General features: G+C 37.8%; 1 protein-coding gene across 1 annotated transcript in view; it reads right to left on the bottom strand.

Moving 5' to 3' along the window:
* The window catches only part of chchd3a (coiled-coil-helix-coiled-coil-helix domain containing 3a), a 99671-nt gene that overhangs the window by 64855 nt on the left and 13052 nt on the right, over nucleotides 1-21764 (bottom strand). The window contains exon 3 of the mRNA XM_053508113.1: nucleotides 13457-13547. Coding sequence (XP_053364088.1) covers nucleotides 13457-13547 — 91 coding nt within the window. The remainder of the gene's footprint in view (nucleotides 1-13456; nucleotides 13548-21764) is intronic.

Below are 21764 nucleotides of genomic sequence, written 5' to 3'. Positions count from 1 at the left end.
TCCTGGACATGGGCCAAGCCTCTCCTGAACAACAAACAACATCAGAAGCGTCTTACCTGGGCTAAAGAAAAAAGAACTGGTCTGTTGCTCAGTGGTCCAAAGTCCTCTTTTCTGATGAGAGCAACTTTTGCATCTCATTTGGAAACAAAGGACCCAGAGTCTGAAGGAAGAATGGAGAGGCACACACTGCAAAATGATTGAAGTCCAGTGTGAAGTTTCCACAGTCTGTGTTGATTTGGGGAGCCATGTCATCTGCTGGTGTTGGTCCACTCTGCTTCATTGCCAGCAAACTCACCTGACCTGAACCACATAGAGAATCTATAGGCATTGCCAAGAAAAAGATGAGAGACATGAGACCGAACAATGCAGAAGAGCTGAAGGCCCCTATTGAAGCATCCTGGTCTTCCATAACACCTCAGCCACAGACTGATAGCTTACATGCCACACCGCACTGAGGCACTAATTGCTGCAAAAGGGGCCCAAACCAAGTACTGAGCACATATGCATACTTACACTTTTCAGAGGTCCGGTATGTTCTATGTACAATCCTTGTTTTATTGACTGCGTGTAATATTCAGTCAATAATTTTCAGAAAATAATTTTCTGAGATTGTGAATTTGGGGTTTTCATAAGCTGTATGCCATAATCATCTCAATTATGACAAATCACGGCTTGAACTATTTTGCTTTGCATGTAATGAGTCTATATTATTTTCACCTTTCAAGTTGCATTACTGAAATAAATGAACTTTTGCACGATATTCTATTTTTCTAATTTTCACCTGTACATACACAGTGTAAAAAAATTCTGGGTAAAAATTTTACATTAGCAAGATAAATAGAATTAAAACACATTATGCAGGATTTATAGTCTGTACAGTAAAAAATTATAAACTCTAAGATATAGAAAATCCTTGATACACTGATCTGGAATGTTCTGGAAAATGAGTAAATAAAAAAAAATTTATTACCTAGGTAAGTCACAAAAGCAAAGTTTGAAAGTAAGAATAGGCGTTTTCTATTAAGTTCAGTCATACGCAATTGGGAAATAAAATTTGCAGCCGAAGAACTAGGAAAAAGTTTAAAATGTTAACTTAAAAGTTAACACACAATATACAGTAACAGTTACAAATTACTTAAACATTAGATAGTTACCTGAAAAAAACTTTGTTTTTGTTTTTTAAGAAATCAGCTTTGAAAATTACACAGAAAATGCTGATTTGATGATAAAATTACACGCACACACACCAAAAGCTAGCCAGCTAACTCAGCTTTAGAGGCCAGTCTCAAGTACATTTTGGTAATGTTTAAACTGCGTGCTTAAAAGTAATCAACTGATAAATAGTGTAATGACTATTAAAACACTTTATTGTAACGGTACACATTTGTGTATTCCTACTAGTTCATCATGTGCTTCACTTTATCTGTTTAATTTCTACATTTTTCAATGCAATACAGAAGTCTGAAGTAAAAGATAATGGGATAGATAGTCTGAGCATCATACCATGTATGACGGAAGGCATATTCGACTCCATCTACTAAGCAGAGCAGATATTTCGTTTCTAACCGCGTTAGCATTTTCGCTCAAAGCCGAGGCCATTAAAAAGCCAAACTCTGAAGGTCAAACCACAAAGAGAACTAATGGACTGAGGGTTTGCGGGAAAGGACAACGAAGCAAATCTTCGCTAAAAGCTCCTTACATCAGGAAGAAAGCGAGGCTAAGAGCTAGGCTACGTCACGGAGTTCTCCGGTCTTAACTGCAGGAAGCAAACAAGCCAGTCTAAATTATTAGACCAAACTGGGAAAAAAAAAAAACAACTCTTCAACATGTCGCCAGAATGGGGTGCGTTATAGTCATGAAGCCGGCGTAGATAATGGAATACTCCACAACGGCTAGCAGGCAGGAAGTCTAAAAGCTTGCTGTTACAGATGTAACATAAGCCGCTGTCTAAAGGTGTTAGCGATAATTAAATAAATAAAGTAGAGCAAAAGAAGGATGAGTGTTTGGGAGATATTTTGGTCGCTGCTTATTAGATGCTCAGGTCTGAGCTGCTCATACAGACACGTTCTGTGATCCTAATGCCTGTGTGGGTCAATAAATAGTGTGGCTCGTGAACACGGTGTTCATCTTCAGAGAAGAATGAGTTAAAACAAACAGAAACACTTTAAATCTGTGCCTTCAGTGGCTTACGTGGCTTTCCCACAGAGCCTGCAGCAGGGGCATCCAGACGAGAATAAGAATATTTTCGAACCACGAAATGCCGCTATGACCGACGATCAACATGCAAATTGAGACTTTCTTAGCTACATGTAAATTAGCAATGACACAGTGAAGTGATGAACCAAAACTTGTTTTTTCAGCTCCTTCACTTAGAGCTTGAGTTCATACTTAAGCAATATTTTATTCTGACAATATTCCCAAGACAATAACGCTTAGAAAGTAGCAGAAGAGATCACTGACGCCTTTATGTTACAGTTAGCTTACATCGCTAACCCTGCTAGCTGTATGATTTGTTCAATTTTGGGATTAATCAAATCTTAGGTTAGTCGATTTGATTTAATGACTCAATGGCATAAAATTGACATTTTCTGTAAAAATATACCACAGCTTTTATAGAAAATACAAACTACTTGAATCTTTTGGAAAGTACTGGAAATAGACTCTCATTTCTTGCAAAAGTACTATATTACTGTTTATGCTTTATATGAGATTTAAACAATCAACAAAGCATTTTAATGTTTATTATTTGATTGTAATATTTTCAATGGTTTATAATACTTCAAAACCAGTATGAAATAAAGCAACTTAGAGGAAATCAAACGGTAAACTAGTGAATTAGTGCCAAGGAATCAAATCTAATGAAAAATCGTATTTGTCACAACATTTAGTTCAATTTACCATTATTTAACATTATTTTAATGGCAGCATTCACCGCCTACAAAAAGATTTTTTTTTTTTAAAGGCTGATTTGAACCACATATATTTACTCTTTTCATCCGTCAACATTCCTATCCATCCTACGTTTTAGATATTTTCATTTTGTAACCTGCCACAGACGAAGGTTTCATAAGTTTACTTAACAATCTTGAACAATTAACACCTGAACAGCTGCTTCAGATTTTGTTTAAGATTTAAAGAAGTGATTATTTTTGGCACAACAATTGAAGCCATGTGTGTAACTATTAACCTGTAAAACCTAACAGCGTTTTTTTTTATATAAAACTGCACAAATCTGTGTCTAAAACTCCTGATTTAGGAGGAACTCCACGAGTTTTCACTCCAAATATTAACTGTTTATTACCCTTTAAAGAAGTTTCTTTTATGCAGAAATGTTTTCAAAAGCATCTTTTGCTTATGCCATATTTTTGTATGTGTCCAAGACTTATATAAGTTAAACAGTAAAACAGCTGTTAGGTTTAGTAAAAGTAAAACAGCTGTTAGGTTTTACTGAGCTTGTTGGAGAATATGAGTTCTTCTGGTAACTTTGTTACACTCGCTCCTTTCTATTTTTATGCAAATACCGGGAGCATACATTAGGTTTTTTGTTTTCATCTAAAGACTGGTCTGTCTTGTACTATATATATATATATATATATATATATATATATATACAGTGGTGTGAAAAACTATTTGCCCCCTTCCTGATTTCTTATTTTTTTGCATGTTTGTCACACAAAATGTTTCTGATCATCAAACACATTTAACTATTAGTCAAAGATAACACAAGTTAACACAAAATGCAGTTTTTAAATGATGGTTTTTATTATTTAGGGAGAAAAAAAATCCAAACCTACATGGCCCTGTGTGAAAAAGTAATTGCCCCCTGAACCTAATAACTGGTTGGGCCACCCTTAGCAGCAATAACTGCAATCAAGCGTTTGCGATAACTTGCAACGAGTCTTTTACAGCGCTCTGGAGGAATTTTGGCCCACTCATCTTTGCAGAATTGTTGTAATTCAGCTTTATTAGAGGGTTTTCTAGCATGAACCGCCTTTTTAGGGTCATGCCACAACATCTCAATAGGATTCAGGTCAGGATTTTGACTAGGCCACTCCAAAGTCTTCATTTTGTTTTTCTTCAGCCATTCAGAGGTGGATTTGCTGGTGTGTTTTGGGTCATTGTCCTGCTGCAGCACCCAAGATCGCTTCAGCTTGAGTTGACGAACAGATGGACGGACTTTCTCCTTCAGGATTTTTTGGTAGACAGTAGAATTCATGGTTCCATCTATCACAGCAAGCCTTCCAGGTCCTGAAGCAGCAAAACAACCCAGACCATCACACTACCACCACCATATTTTACTGTTGGTATGATGTTCTTTTTCTGAAATGCTGTGTTACTTTTACGCCAGATGTAACGGGACATGCACCTCCCGAAAAGTTTTTTCCCAAAAAAAGGTATTTTCCCAAAAGTCTTGGCAATCATTGAGATGTTTTTTAGCAAAATTGAGACGAGCCTTAATGTTCTTTTTGCTTAAAAGTGGTTTGCGCCTTGGAAATCTGCCATGCAGGCCGTTTTTGCCCAGTCTCTTTCTTATGGTGGAGTCGTGAACACTGACCTTAATTGAGGCAAGTGAGGCCTGCAGTTCTTTAGATGTTGTCCTGGGGTCTTTTGTGGCCTCTCGGATGAGTTGTCTCTGCGCTCTTGGGGTAATTTTGGTCGGCCGGCCACTCCTGGGAAGGTTCACCACTGTTCCATGTTTTTGCCATTTGTGGATAATGGCTCTCACTGTGGTTCGCTGGAGTCCCAAAGCTTTAGAAATGGCTTTATAACCTTTACCAGACTGATAGATCTCAATTACTTTTGTTCTCATTTGTTCCTGAATTTCTTTGGATCTTGGCATGATGTCTAGCTTTTGAGGTGCTTTTGGTCTACTTCTCTGTGTCAGGTAGCTCCTATTTAAGTGATTTCTTGATTGAAACAGGTGTGGCAGTAATCAGGCCTGGGGGTGACTACAGAAATTAACAAGGGGGGCAATCACTTTTTCACACAGGGCCATGTAGATTTGGAGTTTTTTTTCTCCCTTAATAACGTAAAACTTCATTTAAAAACTGCATTTTGTGTTCAATTATGTTATCTTTGACTAATAGTTAACGGTTTTTGATGAGCAGAAACATTTAAGTGTGACAAACATGCAAAAGAATAAGAAATCAGGAAGGGGGCAAATAGTTTTTCACACCACTGTATATATTATTTTTTTTTTTTTGATTTTGTACATAACTATGCAGGCATGATAAACATGTATAACAAACTTGGTACAGCAAATAACATGTGCCTAAGACTTTTGCACAGTACTGTATAAATCGCTAGGGCTGCAGAAATTGATAAAAACTAAAATGGATTAAGATTTAACCTGTGATATTTAATGACCAAATGTACCATTTTGAATTTAAATGTATTTATCAAGGTGAATAGCAACTTATAGCAGAAATTATCTTGTTAAGAATGTTTGCCCATATTTATTTATAAGCTTAAAATTATATAAAATAAATAAATAACAATTAGCTAAATTATTAACAACCTCAACATAAACTCCTGACTATGTGTATATTACCTGTAATAAACTGCAGCTTTTGAGATTAAATAATTGCACAGGTCCGGATCGCGATATTTATTGTGTGTTTTTGAATTGTGCAGAATTCTAATTAACTAATTAAAAATATATATTTTTTAAAAGCAACACATTTTACGGTTAAAATGCGGTATTCATCTGGGACCCCCAAAAAAAAGAAAATAGATAACATACCTCAGGTCATACTTTCTCCATAACGAAAAGTAAATAAACAAATTATAATCGTAATCCGAGTATGAGATCACTTACACCCCCCCCCCCCCACACACACACACACACACCTCTCATTCCTTCATTAATGTATCGTCCTGTTTCCTGTCAACTCCCTCCTGCTATACATCTCAATGCACCGATCCTGCCACACTTGCGTAACGGTTATCCGCCAAACGGTTTTCTCAACAACGCATGTAATATTCATAAAAAAAGACTAATGTCTGTGAAAGCACCTGTTGAATTTTGCATGAGCGTGGCCTACCCTTCTTCCTGCGGCTGCTGTGGGTTCGGGCCCTGCTCTGCGGTGAGGTGAAGAATAAGTAAATAAATAAAGGCTAGAGAGATATTACAACCGCAAAATAAATCAATCAAAGTAATTTCTATGGACCCTCTGGCCTTTAAGTCATGTGGCATCAACGAAACAGAACAGGGGTGACAAAAACAAAATGAAAGGGGCATCGAGGAGAGAAGACAATGTGAGATGAAACGTGAAGACATTTTAGAGAGAGAGAGAGAAAGAGAGAGAGGACCAACTGTGCTGATGGTCAGTCAATCTCATCAAACTTAAACACACTCATTAGACAACAAACAAAAAAACTACCCAAAACATACTATTCTAAAACATACAAATCTAAAAAAAATTATAAAAATCTAGATGCTGCAACAAGCTGTGCATCACTTTTCTCTCTGGCAGGAATTTAGGCCAGGGGTAAGTGACTAGCTAGAATTTGCTAGTTAGGTGAGTTTAGTAGCATTTAGTTAATTTCAAATTAAGTGTAAAAAGAATTTGAAAACATTCAAGAAAAGAAAAGTTTGGGTTATGAAACACGCTGTGGAGCATAACGTCACTCCATTTAGACTAAAAAAATTTTGATGTAAATGGCAAAGTCAGGGAAACGCACAAAAAACAGCCTCCTCTAAAGCATGGGGACACTTTACATCATTTTACGACTGATCATGTGGGGAATATTTCAATTTGCAGTTATTCGATTGTGTGCACTTTGGGATTGACTGGAAATGCGATGTGCTGTCTAGTACAAAAAGTCAGGATTATTAACTGCTGTCTATGGAGCCGTCTCGGCTTATCTGCTTATTCTTTTTGCTGTATGTCATATTTATGTTCTTATTTATCGACCTTTCCAGCTCTGAATCAGAAAACATTATGATGTGCTACTTTTGGACAAAAAATAATCAATAAAACTTCTAAGAAAACATTTTCTCTTTTCCAAAACTGACTTATGGACATGTGGAGTTGGGCAGCAAAGTAACAATTTTTTATATATCACGTTTCAACATGACGGCTATACCAAAGGTAATGCAAAAATGGGAATTGACTGATCGAGGTGGTTCAAATCTCATACGCTGGTAGATTCACTCTTCCTTGATTCAAAGGTCCTACTCAAGATATTCTCAAACGCAAGCCATGCATTCGCGCCATACTTAATCCCAATCCTGTTTGTAAAGTCGCAGTCGAGGGTCTCCCATGCCGCTACAGAACGTGTATGGAGACGACAGCATTGGCAAAAGCAATGCACATAGGTGGTTAAAGAAGTTATGTATTAAGTCACTAAGTTGCTATCCTGCTTTTGACTTGCGTCGAAGTCTATCACAAAAAATAAGAATCTATTCACTGATTTCAGATACAGAAAACTTTAGATTCCACAAACAGCACATGGTTTGATTTGAATCTCACCAAGTGGTAAGGTATACAGCTCTACTATAAAAAACAACAACTCTACTACAGATGCAGCAGTAGCTCATTTACATATAGACACTAAAACAATGCATTTGGAGGAGAAGTGAAACTGAGGAAGTTTGGGGTATTAAAGATGCACCGTTAAGGCCTCCGAATGACGCAGTGGTGAAGTGCCCGTTCTATAATCTGGAGATTGCAAGTTTGAATCCCGGGTGATACTATAGACTCCAGCAGCCGGGGCATGGAGAGAGATATGATTGGCCGAGCTCTCTCAGAGGGGAGGGATGGGAGGCACTCTGTGCCAATCATGGGCGTCTGTGACCTCCCGCAAGTGGAAGTGGAACAGTTCAAAAAGTTCTGTCACATGGTTTAAAGGGGATTTTATCTAAGAAATAGTAAAATATGGGATCTTTAATTAAGTGTAGTCAAATACTATAGTAGGAGTTTTAGGTGACTGTTTTTCTTAGAACTGTAAAACTTAAATATTCCTGAACAAGAAGCCCAGAAATCGTGACTTAATAATGAATGAATGAATGTCCCAACACAATGTTTTTCTTCTTTTATTAGCACACCACATTAGTTATTCACATTCACTATTAATGCAGTTTAGTTTCAATTCCAGAACCAGAGCAGAAACTAAACAATGGTCCATCTCAGCTTTACATTTCCTCCTACGCAAATTTTTAGAAACCCCGCTGTTCAATAGCGCTTAATTGCAGTGGCTATGAGGAGAAGAAGGCTGTCTTTACTTTCATTCAATTTAATTAAAAGATGATCAAACAGAAAAAGAAATAAAAACTCAAATCAGGCTCAACTCCATGCAGAGATACTAAGCTATACCACTGAGAATAAAAAAAGAGAAAAAAAAGGCGAGGAGAGAGAGAGAGAGAGAGAGAGAGAGAGGAAAAAAGAGAAGGAGAATAAGCGGGATTTAAAGGCTAAAAATTTTTTTGTTTGTTATGAGTGCTTTTGTTGCGTGCATACACAAAACAAAAGGCATGAAGTATCATTTGTTTGATTGTGAATTGCTTGTTTTTTATAGTTTGAACATTAGCAAAGTAAAGGTGGATCATTAATTATTTAACTTCTCTACATTTAAAATGTTCAAGGAAAACAATGTCCCGCAGAAAAGAGCCGAGTATGTTCTGAAATATAATCTAGTGCTGAATCCCTAAAACCCAGAGCGGTAATATTGCTGTTTTACTGGTGGCCAGTACACTCTGAGAAATGAGACACATTCGTCAAACGGTAGACTTTTAAATGCGGCAACTCTCTCAGATGAGCAAGAAACAAAGAATCGTTGTTTACCAGAAGTAAAAAAAAAACAAAAACAAAAAAACAAGCACTTGTATGAGTGCATGTTCAAATTTAGGACTCAAAAAGGGGCTTGATTTTTGATGATAGAAAATGTCTATCCTGTAAAGCTGTCCTGATAGTGAATAATCATAATTTCGGAAAATCCTCAACAAGACTGTTCACAGTCCGAAACAGTGAAAAACAGCTCAGAGACAAAATGACGCCTGGGATTCCCCTCGAGATTTAAACGCGCAGAGACAACACTTCATCATCATTTCCTTAGGCACAGTTACGGTTTGTGCCCACATGGTCAATTCGTCAAGTGAATTGTTATGGTTTACAATGTATATTTGTGTCAAAGGCGTATAAGACTCACTTTGTCGGCCTTGAAAACCAATCCGACTTACGAACGAGGAACAGAACTCGTTCGTAAATCAAAGACGACCTGTATTAGATGCCATTCAGATGCAATTTGTCTAACCAAATAAACTGTCTATACTAAACTAGTTTCCTAAATAAATTAGGAGAGAAATTTCGGAGGAAAACAAAAAATATAAAAAAATAAAGCTGAACTATTTCTTTTTAAAGGAACTAAAGATTTTATGGAAATCTTTAACCTCAGCTAGTTTGCTAGGTGCATGTAAAGAACTAGCATGGACTACAGGAAGGCAATCAGGGGAAGATGTAAAGAGGGAAACTGTAAAGTCTTACACAGAATTTTCAATTAAAATAATCAAACCACCTTCATATCCACCTTACCAAGACAGGGCAGCCCAAATATAGAAACTTTTTTATTAATTCATAATCAGTTTGGATAATTACACATAATTTCTCCATGATTTAAATTTCAAATAAAGTGCAATTAGATCACACTTGTTAAAAATGTTATAAAAATGAAATGGAACTCACTTACAAAAGGTCACGCTCATGAGAGTTTTTTTTAACTATCAGTGATCAGATTTCCATAAAAATGCACTTAATAATATTGATAACAATGAATATGTTCAATGTTCATCAGGTAATAAAACTTTGTAGTAAAAAGCATTACGTAACCACTTACGCGAGTTTAACATGCTAAAGTGCAACGCAGGATTGGTTTAGTGAAAAAAGGTAATGTGAATGACAGCAAAGAAAAAAAAACACAAAAAACTGTAGTGGTGATTTTTTTTTTTTTTTGGTTTACTTCTACTCTTCTTACATTACACTGCATGTCACAAGTCTAACACAATTACAGTAAAAAAGTTAGAGGACTTTTCTGTTTGCTGTCTATCAGTCCAGTGGGGAAAAAAATCATTTTATATATAAAGATCTTTATAATTTTTCATTTCACTCGCTTTACCTTCTGACGAGAAAAAAAAAAAACCTATTAAAGGGGGCAAAGGTGAACATTAGAGTCAACACCGGTGACAGAAGCACCAAACCGAGAAAACTATTTCCTCCTATCAGGTTCTCCAGCCTCGGCAGAGTGCTTTAAGAAAAAAGAAAAAATCCCACACACAACCTAAGGACAAACAGCAGAAATAAAAAACAAAATGCCGGACATGAAGATCTAAATGGAAGACAACATTAAGGAAAATATTGATTCTGTCCCTCCAAGCGTGACATCATGGTCAATAAAGCCTCTACTTTGGCTTAATGGTGTTGCCTGGGTGATGGGACGGAGCACTTCGCCTCCGCCACCTCGACAACAACGATGTAAAAACAACAGGGTCGGCCCCTAAATTTGCTTTTATGGCTGACAGAAAATAAACTCGCCGTCAATAGTCATTTCTGAGGGTCGGCGCCGTGGACGTGTGCGGGGCCGAGAGGAAAGAGCAAACAAGTGAGAGGGTGACGCACGGAGTCGGCACGTCACGTCTGAGATAATGTTATTTACTGCCTGCTTTAAGACTAATAATGCTGTAGGAAAAAGACGGCTGCATGTTTTTTTTTTACAACAACTGTTACTGTCTAAAAGGTAAAATAGCTTTTAATACATATTTTTTATTTAATATGAAAGATAAAATACAATAACTTCTGTCTTCTGTCTAACCCTCTTTATTTCGAATACTCTTTGTCTTAAAGTAAACATAAAAAAAATCAGTTGATTTATTAAAGGCAGTGTCCTTAAAACTGTAACACTTCAATAACACGCGATACTCAAGACATATTTCATGCCAGATATCTACCCTCTGATCGTCATTTAAAATAAAATAAAATAAAATCCAAATGCTTAACCTTACATCTCTGAATTGTAAATCCTGGTGCTCACCTTGTCTTTTTATTAACACTCAGTCATTTTTCAGAAATCTAGCTAAATGTCTGTTTGACCCTCGAAGTAGAAATCTTCAGCAGCCCATTACGCGACTACATTTGTCCAGCGAATAAAGCAAAAACCAGATTCAATATCCTGCGGAAGTCAGAGCAGCGATTTCCTGGGTCAGCGCCTAATAAGTGTTCTTGAATTCATCCATTTGGACTTGCACGAAATTGAAACCGTAACCCGCTTTAAAGCCGGCGTATAAGAGCTGACCTTTATAAAGTCGACTTGAAAATGTAACAGCGGGGTAAAAGGGGAGAGAAAGAGAGAGAGCTTCCCCCAAATACACGTAATGCCTGGGATATACACATACACAGCTAATCTCAGACGCTCAGTCTGTCAGTCTGTTCTCCCAGAATAAACACTGCATGATTTCTAGATTGGGCTCGGAATCCAGACGAATGATCCCGAAACATGACTTCAGATCGAAGCAAACGTGGCACGGCCACATGGTCTGCCTCTCATTAACTGGATATACTGTATAGTAAGATGCGGAAAGCCGAGCAAACGTTGAATTATGTGCTTACTAATTAATTAAGATTTACATACAGGAAGTGATGATGGGCCGTCTAAAGAATGACTGATAGGTTCAGGTTCAAAAAGTTCACTGTTTCCATTTTTTTTCGTGTGGTTTTTATCAAATATTAAGAGGCGGAAACAGTTTATCTTCATTTACATTATTTAACGATACGAACTTTCACATAAGAACTTGCCTATGATATGAATTAAATTTGTAAGCCGAGGTCCTGCTGTAAATGCATTCTAATAAATAATATCTTCCGATCGGTTTTGATCAATACGTATATTTTATATTAGAAAAGAATAAAGTATTTGCGATATCTCAGAACAGTGTACTGTGACATTTTATCACAATATCAATATCAGCATACTGCCGATGCTCAAAGCATTTTAATTATATATGTATTACATGAATAAGGCAATAGAATATGTTCTAGTTAGTTGTTAGGGATTGGTAAATTACTAAATTGGGGGAAATTCAAATAGATAAAAAAAAAGGGGTAGCTTAGGTATTTTAAGCTAAATGTATGATAAGCTAATTAGTTTATTACCTGCATTTATACTAACTTCATTGTTAGAGTTTATATGAAAATCTAAATCGGATAAATTATAAACTGCCAGGACAAACATAATTTGATTGTATTTAAAGTTCGTGGGGTTAAAAAAAAATACTTGTACAGTACTGTGCAAAGTAGTGTGTGATTGAGTGTATGTGTGTGTGTGTGTGCCCTGAGATGGATTGGTACCCTGTCAAGGGTGTACCCCGCCTCGTGCCCTAAGCATTCTGAGATAGGCTCCAGGTCCCCGCAACCCTAAATACAGGATAAAGCGATAGACGATGAGTGTGTGAGTAACTGATGTACACTGAATTAAAGTAGAGAGAACAAATATTTTACTGTGACAGTCTGCAAAGTCCCTGAAAATACAATAAAAAATAAATTAAAAAAAGTTGTTTATGCAATAACCTGAGCAGCAACCTCATTTCCCCTCTCGTCTGTTCCAACCACTTACTAGTATACTAATCACCGGCCTGATCATCTGTTCTGATCACCTACGCCTGTTTCGCACTGTTACATTCCTTAAGTTAGAGGGTTTTTTAATGCTTGAATGATTTAAAGGTCACTGTGTGACTTAACAAACAAAAAACATTACTCTGAAACTGCTCAGGGCCAGTCCTTCAAAAAACCTGAACAATTTTTAATTGAACTCCCTTCTCAAAAAAAGCATGTTTTGTGGTTTCTGTGTAAATCTTGCATCATGAAAATGCTTTTTTTTTTTTTTGACAGAAATACTTGAACCAGCCAGGCTAGGAGATCATCATATTTTCTCTTGTGTGTTCTTTTATGATTTTATGCATCGGACATGACTGGCCACTGACGTTCCTATTAAAATGGACAGCCAGGGTATAGCAGCACCATATTTCTTGACCAGTCAAACTTTAAATTAGAGAGTGGAAGTTAATAGATCTCACTATCAGAAAAGAGGAAATTACATCTAGTCTGCTTTGCTTTCAAATGATTAATTGATTTTTTTCTTCGTTGGGGAAAAAAAAGCAACAGGAAAGAGGGAGTGTGATGGAGAACGGGAAAAAAAGAGGTGAAAGAATCCAGGGAGATTACAATGGCTACATCTGTGTCGCAATTTGACCGTTGCTAAGATCTAACATTTTAATCTGCGTAAAAGGTGATTTGTCTCTGTCGCTGGGTGCGAAACTCGAAATTACATTTAAAGTCAGGATATTATACGAATGAAAGTTCTATTAGGAAAGAGCAGTGGGTGAAGTAAAGCTCTATATTTAGCATCGACACTGAGAACATGCATTTATCTCTAAAATTCATGTGTGTGTGTATATATGTGCATTTACCACTGATGGAGCTCATGTTTCTTGCTCCTCTCCTCTTCCAGACCTTTCCGCACTTCTTCACTGATCTTCCGTCGCAGCTCTGACTCATCCACTGCGGTGAGGAGAGGACAAAAGAGGAAAAAGTCATTAGTGAGCACAAAGGGACAAAGGCGGTAAATAAATCTAATTCTGAAATATGCGATTGTGGTTATGGCAACCGTGAGAGAAGGAAAAATAAAAATAAATAAATAACACACTGGAAAGATGTTCGACTCGAGGCAATGAAACTGTCACACACTGACGACCGCGCTGCCATTAAAACCTCATTACACTTATACTCCTTTCAAACACACACACACACACACAGCCAACTTGTCTCAACTTCTGATGTTTGCCATGCTGCAAACATACATCTTGTTTTCGCATTAATGACTGAACAAGTTTGAGACATTTGTGTGTGTGTGTGTGTGTGTGTGTGTGTGTATGTTGGATGCAATGATATAATATTTACTACCTTCTGAAATGATAAAAAAAATAGAAAGGAAAATAAAATATGAAAAACGAAATGAAAATAGGCCACTTTTTTTTAAATCATTTTTACAGGTGACTATAAATGGATCAGTGCTTGACCAGCAGGTCTGACTGTAATCAAGATGTAAACATGCTGGTTTTAATACATTATCTTTGATGCCTTCTGTTATTTACATAATTTTATATAATAAATGTGATTTTTTAATTATTATTATTGTTATTATTATTATTGTTGTTGCCATGATGACCCTGTACGACAAGGAGTTTCTTTAAAATAATTTGTGAAAGGAGTCTCCACTATCAGTGGAATTTTTACTTTTTGGTTTTGCTCCATTCCCTGTTTTTCTTCTGACATCTTTGGATCCTAACTGTATTTATCTACCATTAAAATGTTTTTTTTTAAATAATGTAAGAAAAGACACGCTCATCACATTGCATCTAAACAAAGATAATCAAGAATGATTATTACAGAATCATACACATTTTGGCTAGTAATAACTCATCTCTGAAGATTAAATGTGGCTTAAGTTGAGAAACTGAAGGTTACTGGATTTGTCACTTAACTCAGTCATATGATAGGATTTAGAAAATCTTTTTGTGGGAGAAATTTATGGAAAAATGTAAAAGAAAATACATTGTTTTCATTTATTATGAATTTAACTTGTAAAACAGTTATAAACTGTGGCAAACTGGCCATGACTTCCAGAATATATAGAATGTGCATAAAGGCACATACCAGTCTCTCTTTAAAAAACAAAGCGGCCAAAGCGGACAATTCGGTCCGCACATACAAGCTTGTTCTTACAAAAAAAAGATGCAATCCTCATCACTACCCGGAAAACCCCTAATAGACCTGTCTGTAGTAGCAGCTAAAGGGAGTTGAATCTGACCAGGGTTAAATGCTTTAGTAAAAATTTCAGGGCAGATTGCCAAATATATGAACACTCTGTACTGTGACGTAGTTTATATCCGTACCACAGCATCCTGGCCGTGCAGCAAACTGCAGGCAAATCTTTAGAAACAAACAGGGCCATGATTTTAATCATTCATGAGCACCGCAACAGATGGAGATTTAATCTGTTCGAAAAACAAAACAAAAAAGTGGTTCACCAAGACCATCATAAAAAATCGAATGAAAAAGAAAAAGAAGGAAAAAAAAAAAAAGGAAACACAAACACACACACACACACACACACACACACACACAGCACCAGATGGAGAGTTGAGAAAAGCAACTCTTCTCAAATGTGCTCCTGATGGCTCATTGCATAACACTTCAACCCAGTTCCAGGGCACTTTCCAGAAAAAGAGATTAGTTGGCGAGAGTGTGAGAGACGGAGAGAAGGCGTGACACTTTTGACACTTATTGCTGCTACAAAGTCATGGCCGAGTCAACGCCCTTCTAATATAATCCTGAGGAACAGCTAATGGAGGCTGAGGAAAGACAGGAGAAAGAGGAACACCTCCATAGTCAGCGTTTTCACTCTGCAATACTCTATACATCACCTGTTGTTGTTTTTCCCCCCTTATGAGCTCTCAAAGGTGTTGAGCTTCAAGCTCGCAATAAATCACATCATGGTCACTTTTTTTTTTATGTGAGGGAACAGTGAGGTTTTTATTGTGTCTGCAACATTGACTTAAAACATACTTTATTAAAAGAAAATCTAAGCCAACTACAACAACAAAAAAAAAACATGTGACATTTCACTAGCTATTCCAGATTTCCTTCTTTTTCAGATTTCTTATCCTCAAATTTTTTTTATTGTTTATTATTGCAAAAATATCATACATTGGTTCTAACCAATCAGTTTCAAGAAGTCAACAACACTATGGTTCTTCCCTAAACTGTTCTCCCAAAGTATTAACCATACATTTCAACAGAATTACTTCATATAATTGCCACTTTCACTGGAGCTAAAAGGCCTAAACCTGTTCCAGCATGACAACGCTCCTGTGCACAAAGCCTGAAAGAACTTGATCATCCCGCAGTGGAGCCTCTTTGACATCCTGTCTTCGGGGGGCATGACTGAGCTCATTAATGCTCTTGTGGCTGAAGAAACAAAAACCCCTACAATCTACGAGAAATCCTTGATATAAGAGTGAAAGAGTTTATAACAGAAAAAAAGGGACCAAATCTGAAACAAGCACATACTATTACATACTAAGCTCTATTTAGCGCAGTGTAAAATGTTCAGCACTATCAATCTGTTTTTTTATTAATATATACGCTTTAAATTTCTCTCTAATCAAAATGACGAAGATAATACAAAAGTAGAAACAGTAGAAAAGTAGTAGGTTCCCTGCTGATTAAATTAGCAGCTTACAACAGCTACAGTATATATGAGCTCTTTATTCTGTAACAACTTGCAGAAAAATTCCTTCGTCACAGTGATGCATGGTGATGGTAGCATCATACTGAGAAATATCTATTTAAAATTCTATTATATTCTATTAAAACTACTCTATTTCTTATCTTTGCTTCTCTGATTAGAATTACACATCTCAAAATTTAATTTATTATAAACCTTAATTAAAATAAATTAACTTAAAGAAAGTAAATCCTTATTTAAAAAAACACTACCATCAAAATGTTTGGACACTCCAAGGTCGATTGTTATTTTTTTCTAAACTGTAGAACAACGGTAAAGGAGTTAAAAAATATACAATAATCTCCTTTGAACAGTTGCTATTAAGATGTATCTGCTACTTCTGCTCTGTAAATCCTTCATAACGGCTCTAATCTGAGGTGCTGTTTGTTAATTGGTGATTTCTGAGGCTGGTGACTCTAAATGAACTTCTCTGCAGCAGAGGTAAGTTTTGGTCTTGCTTTCCTGGGAAGGTCTTCATGAGAGACAGTTTCATCATGGAGCTTGATGAGTTTTGCGAATACACTTGACACAATACTGTTCTCACAAAAACTTTTCCGGAACAGCTAAACTTTATGGCTTAAAATAACAACTGGCTGTTGCTGTTGTTACTTAATTCCCTAGTTTTGAGATTTCCAATACCGTAAGTGCCTGAGTTATGAACAATCGAGTTACGAATTTGCAGATAAGAACAGACCTCGCATCTACGAGTGTTGTTTTTTCATGCTTTACATTGTATATTTGTGTCAAAGGCATATAAAACTCGCTTTGTCTGACTTATGAACGATTCCGACTTACGAATGTGCTCCCGGAGCAAAACTTGTTCGTATGTAGAAGGACTTACTGTATTGTTCTAGAATATAGAAATGCAAAAAAACATTGAATTAGAAGGTACGTCCAAAACTGCAAGTATGACAATGATTTGTCATTGCTGGTGCTAAAATCACTGTACCGATAATGTTTGATGAGAATAAAGTTTAAGTGCATGAAATCTGAGATTATTCTTCCATACACAATCATTCCTGGCTGTCTATTGTGCACATTCCTCTTCAAGTTTTCAATGAGATTTAGGTCAAGGAACTGGACAGTCCGTTTCAAATGCTCAGTTCTTTGGTCATTGAATGATTAAACACACTGTGAGCTGCAATTACCAAATCGCCTGGAGACAAAAGTAGAGATGTTGAATGTAATCATAGAAAAAAAGGATAAGGTGCATTTTAAACTTTGTAATGCGATTAATGCAACTTGATACTCATCTATCCTTTTGTGTTCATCAGACTTGTATACACACTTTTAAATCTTTCAGTCTCTCTCCTGTTCATTTACACTCCTGTTTCTCATTACAAATTTAATCCCTAGACTTAAAAGAAAGCCGAGAGGTGGACTAATAGAGGAGATTTTTCTTAAAAGGAAAAAAAAATAAATAAACTCTTAATTCTGCACCATCTCAAGGCTTTGAGGAGTTCTCTGTAGGTCACACCCATTTCCAGAACAACATTAGCAGTCCAGGGCTCCATGTCAGTCCTGCGACATGTAAATGTTAAAAGATTAAAAACTCATCATGGTTTGATATTTCCTCTCTCCGTGTCTCGCTCGCATCGGCATTAAAAGAAACCTGCGGAGTAGCTCTTGGGCGAGGAGATAATAGACAGAGGCAAATTGCGCTTCTCATCAGAAGTTTCATTAACCTCAGGACCTGAGCGGAGGGAGGGGTAATCTGGGACATTACCGCTTCCTCACGCTCCGGCTTAAACGAGTCGGAACACCTTCCCACCTGCATAAAGAAGCTTCCAGGCATATCAAAGAGCCCAGGCCATCTAACTCTTCTCTCCTCCCTTTATACATCTCCAGTTCTTCTATCTGTGTTAATCCTTAAATAGAAATGCTTAGTTTTATTGCAAATACGATCCATCCTACACATGTGTACTGGTCATGCCTTGTAGACGGTCTGACTGGGAAAGTCGGGAAGTTCAGACTATTAACAGGTAGCTAATCTAACCAGTTTGTTAAGCATGATAGCTTGAGTTCTGATGCAATCTTAAACTATGTCAGTCTCAGCAAAACACTGAGTGCGACAAAGAAATGCAACGTGTGCTGTGTGAAGCATATACAGTCCCGATCAAAAGTTTAAGACCACTTGAAAAATGGCAAAAAATTTTATTTTGCATGGTTGGATCTTAACAAGGTTCCAAGTAGAGCTTCAACATCACCAGTCTTAATGACTACAGGCCAGTTGCACTGACTCCCGTGGTTATGAAGTGCTTTGAAAAGCTAGTCAGGAACTAAATCATGTCATTCATTCCTCTTATGCTTGACCCGCACCAGATTGCCTACAGAGCAAACAGGTGTACTGAAGACGCTGTGACCACTGTTCTCCATACTGTTTTGTCCCACCTGGAGCAGCAGGGTAGCTATGCACGGCTGCACTTCATAGACTTCAGCTCTGCGTTCAATACTATCCTCCCCCACACACTGGTGACCAAACTGTCAGACATAGGACTTCCACACTCCACCTGTTGTTGGATCAAGGACTTCCTGAATGACGGCCCTCAGAGGGTTAGAGTGGGCTTCTACTACTCCACACCCATCAGTCTGAGCACTGGCTCTCCACAGGGTTGTGTGCTGAGCCCCCTGCTCTATACTCTCTACACCTACGATTGCATTCCTGCTCACCACAGTAACAACATTGTCAAGTTCGCTGACGATACCACTGTCGTAGGGCTTATCTCGGGGGAGATAAGTCTGCTTACAGGGATGAGGAGCTCATTGTGGACTTTAGGAAAAAGGCAGACAACATCCAGCCACTTATTATCAATCGGGACTGTGTGGATAGGGTCTCAGATTTCCGTTTTCTGGAAGTCACCATCAGCGAGAGCCTGAGCTGGGGGACACATACTGCAGAGGTAGTTAAGAAGGCCCAAAAGAGACTCTACTTCCTGAGGGTTCTCGGGAAGAACAACATACCAGAGAAACTGCTGGTGTCCTTCTACCGCTGCACAGTAGCGAGTGTCATAGTCTACTGTCTCTGTGCATGGTTCTCTAGCTGCACAGTGGCACAAAAAAAAGAGCTCCACAGGGTTATCTCAGGTTATCTCAGCTCCAGTTGTCTCAGGAATACAAAGAAAATTCTTCAGGACCCATCACACTCAAGACATGTACTGTTTCAATACCTGCCCTCAGGCAGACGTTTCAGATCCATAAAAACTAAAACAAACAGACTAAAAAACAGTTTTTATCCTTTTGCCGTTTCTATGCTGAACACTGCTAAGTGGTCAATTTGAGCTTGTGCACCATTAATATTCATATTTACAGTACAACACAGTGTTATGTTTACTTTACAGCTTTGTAAGACAAAAACATTTTGAGCATTCAATTAATTGAAAACGATTAAACTGAAACAGGCTGTTTTACAGCTGATCAAAATTTTAGGACCACATGCCTTTAAAAGGCCAAATCTGTGCAAAGATGTGGGTTCATCGTCATTTTCTGTCAGGTAGTCACACGTTTTAATGGCAAAGGCAAAAAACTCTCCCTTTTTGAACGTGGTCAGGTTGTTGAACTGCATAAGCAGGGTCTCTCACAGTGCGCCATCGCTGCTAAGGTGGGACGCAGTAAGACAGTCATTTGTAATTTCTTAAATGATCCTGAGGGTTATAAAACAAAAAGTCAAGTGGAAGACCTAAAAAAAATTTCACCAGCACTGAGCCGGAGGATCCAATCGGCTGTCCGTCAAAACACTGGACAATCCTCAACCCAAATTAAGGGCGTTACTTGTACAGACTGAAGGGCTTCAAAAACAAAAAACGTCTTTAAAGACCTCATCTCCTTAAATGCCACAGAACTGCTCGTTTGGACTTTGAAAGAGAGAACCAAACATGGGACAATCAAAGGTGGAAGAAAGTTTTATTCTCTGATAAGAAAAAATTTAACCTTGATGGTCCTGATGGTTTTCCAACATTACTGGCATGACAAGCAGATCCCACCTGAGATGTTTTCTACGGGCCACAGTGGAGGAGGCGCCATAATGGTCTGGGGTGCTTTTTCCTTCAGTGGAACAATGGAGCTTCAGCAAATGCAGGGGCGTCAACAATAACGGTGGAGCTACTCAGTACTGAGTTTATGCTTGGAAGTTTGATTTCTGTTTTGGGGTTTGTTTACGGGTTGTTTCTTCTTGTTGCATGTTGAAGCTCTACTTGGAATCTTGTTAAGATTTAACCATGCAAAATATGATTTTTTGCCAATTTTCAAGTGGTCTTAAACTTTTGGATGTAATCATATTCCTGCTCAACAAAAATAGACTTTATTAAACATAAAATGACTGCGGCGACACCAAGCAAGCCCAAAGACTGCGGCGACACCAAGCAAACCCAAAGTCTGCGGCGACACCATGTGAACCCAAAGAGTATAGCGATATCTAATGAATCTGAACAGAAACCAAACCCATTACGATATCACAAAAAGCAAAACTAGGCACATACCAGAGACCCAAAACCATGGCAACACTGAAAACCAGGTTGACTGCAGGAACCCAAATCACTGGCAATAAAAAGACATCAAATTAATAGCTATCGCAAATAAACCTAAGCTAAGGCAAAACCATGGTGATACTAAACAAACCAAAAACCATGTAGACACAGTGAGCGGGGGGAAGGGGGCTGGGAGGGAATGCAAAAAAAATAATAAAAAACTTCCCGGGAACAAAAAACAAAGCGACTCCAGATTAAAATTAATGAGTCCATGTATAACTAATGATCCATCAGATACATCTAAAAGTTTCAAAACCAAACTAAAATCCCATCTCGACTTCCCTCCTCAGTCAATAATTCACTAAAAGAGAGACAGAAATGGTATTACTGTAATCTATTTAAAAGATCTTTGCATAACAGATTCCTAATTTGGGCTTCTGTAATTATCTGAATGAACCAGTTTGCAATCTGGGCTAATGAGAAGACTGTACGCGCTGATGATGCAGGTGACACAAGCTACTGATTAGGACATAAGCATGGCGATTAAACCATGACGAGACACAATATGGCGTTTTAATGCGCGGTTCAGATATGGTATAAGGGGGGATTATTTCATTACAGGGAACGGCTACACGAGTGTGTGTCTTTAATGCGTCGCTGTGTCTCCCCTGCTGAACCTCCGAGGGATCTTGAAGGAAGGTAATTAGCGAATAATGGTGAGAGGTGTGTGGGCTCCGTGTATGAATATTTATGGTGAAGAGAAAGGCAGTGGGAGGATCAACCTTGGTCGCCGTCTAATCAGCGACTCCTGTCTTGATTTAGAGACAGGTCCGGTCTCGGAGAGCCTGGCACTCGTGGGCACACATAATCAATTCGCCTCATTAAGGTCACGACCTCTGGATATTAAGCTGGCAGTCAGGGAAGTGCAACACAGACAATGAAATGTCACCTGCTTGTACTGAACGC

This window comes from Clarias gariepinus, chromosome 12, assembly GCF_024256425.1.
Source record: "Clarias gariepinus isolate MV-2021 ecotype Netherlands chromosome 12, CGAR_prim_01v2, whole genome shotgun sequence".
Taxonomy (NCBI): Eukaryota; Metazoa; Chordata; class Actinopteri; order Siluriformes; family Clariidae; genus Clarias; species Clarias gariepinus.
Note: the sequence above shows the minus strand (reverse complement) of the source record. Positions and strands in the feature narration are given on the sequence as shown.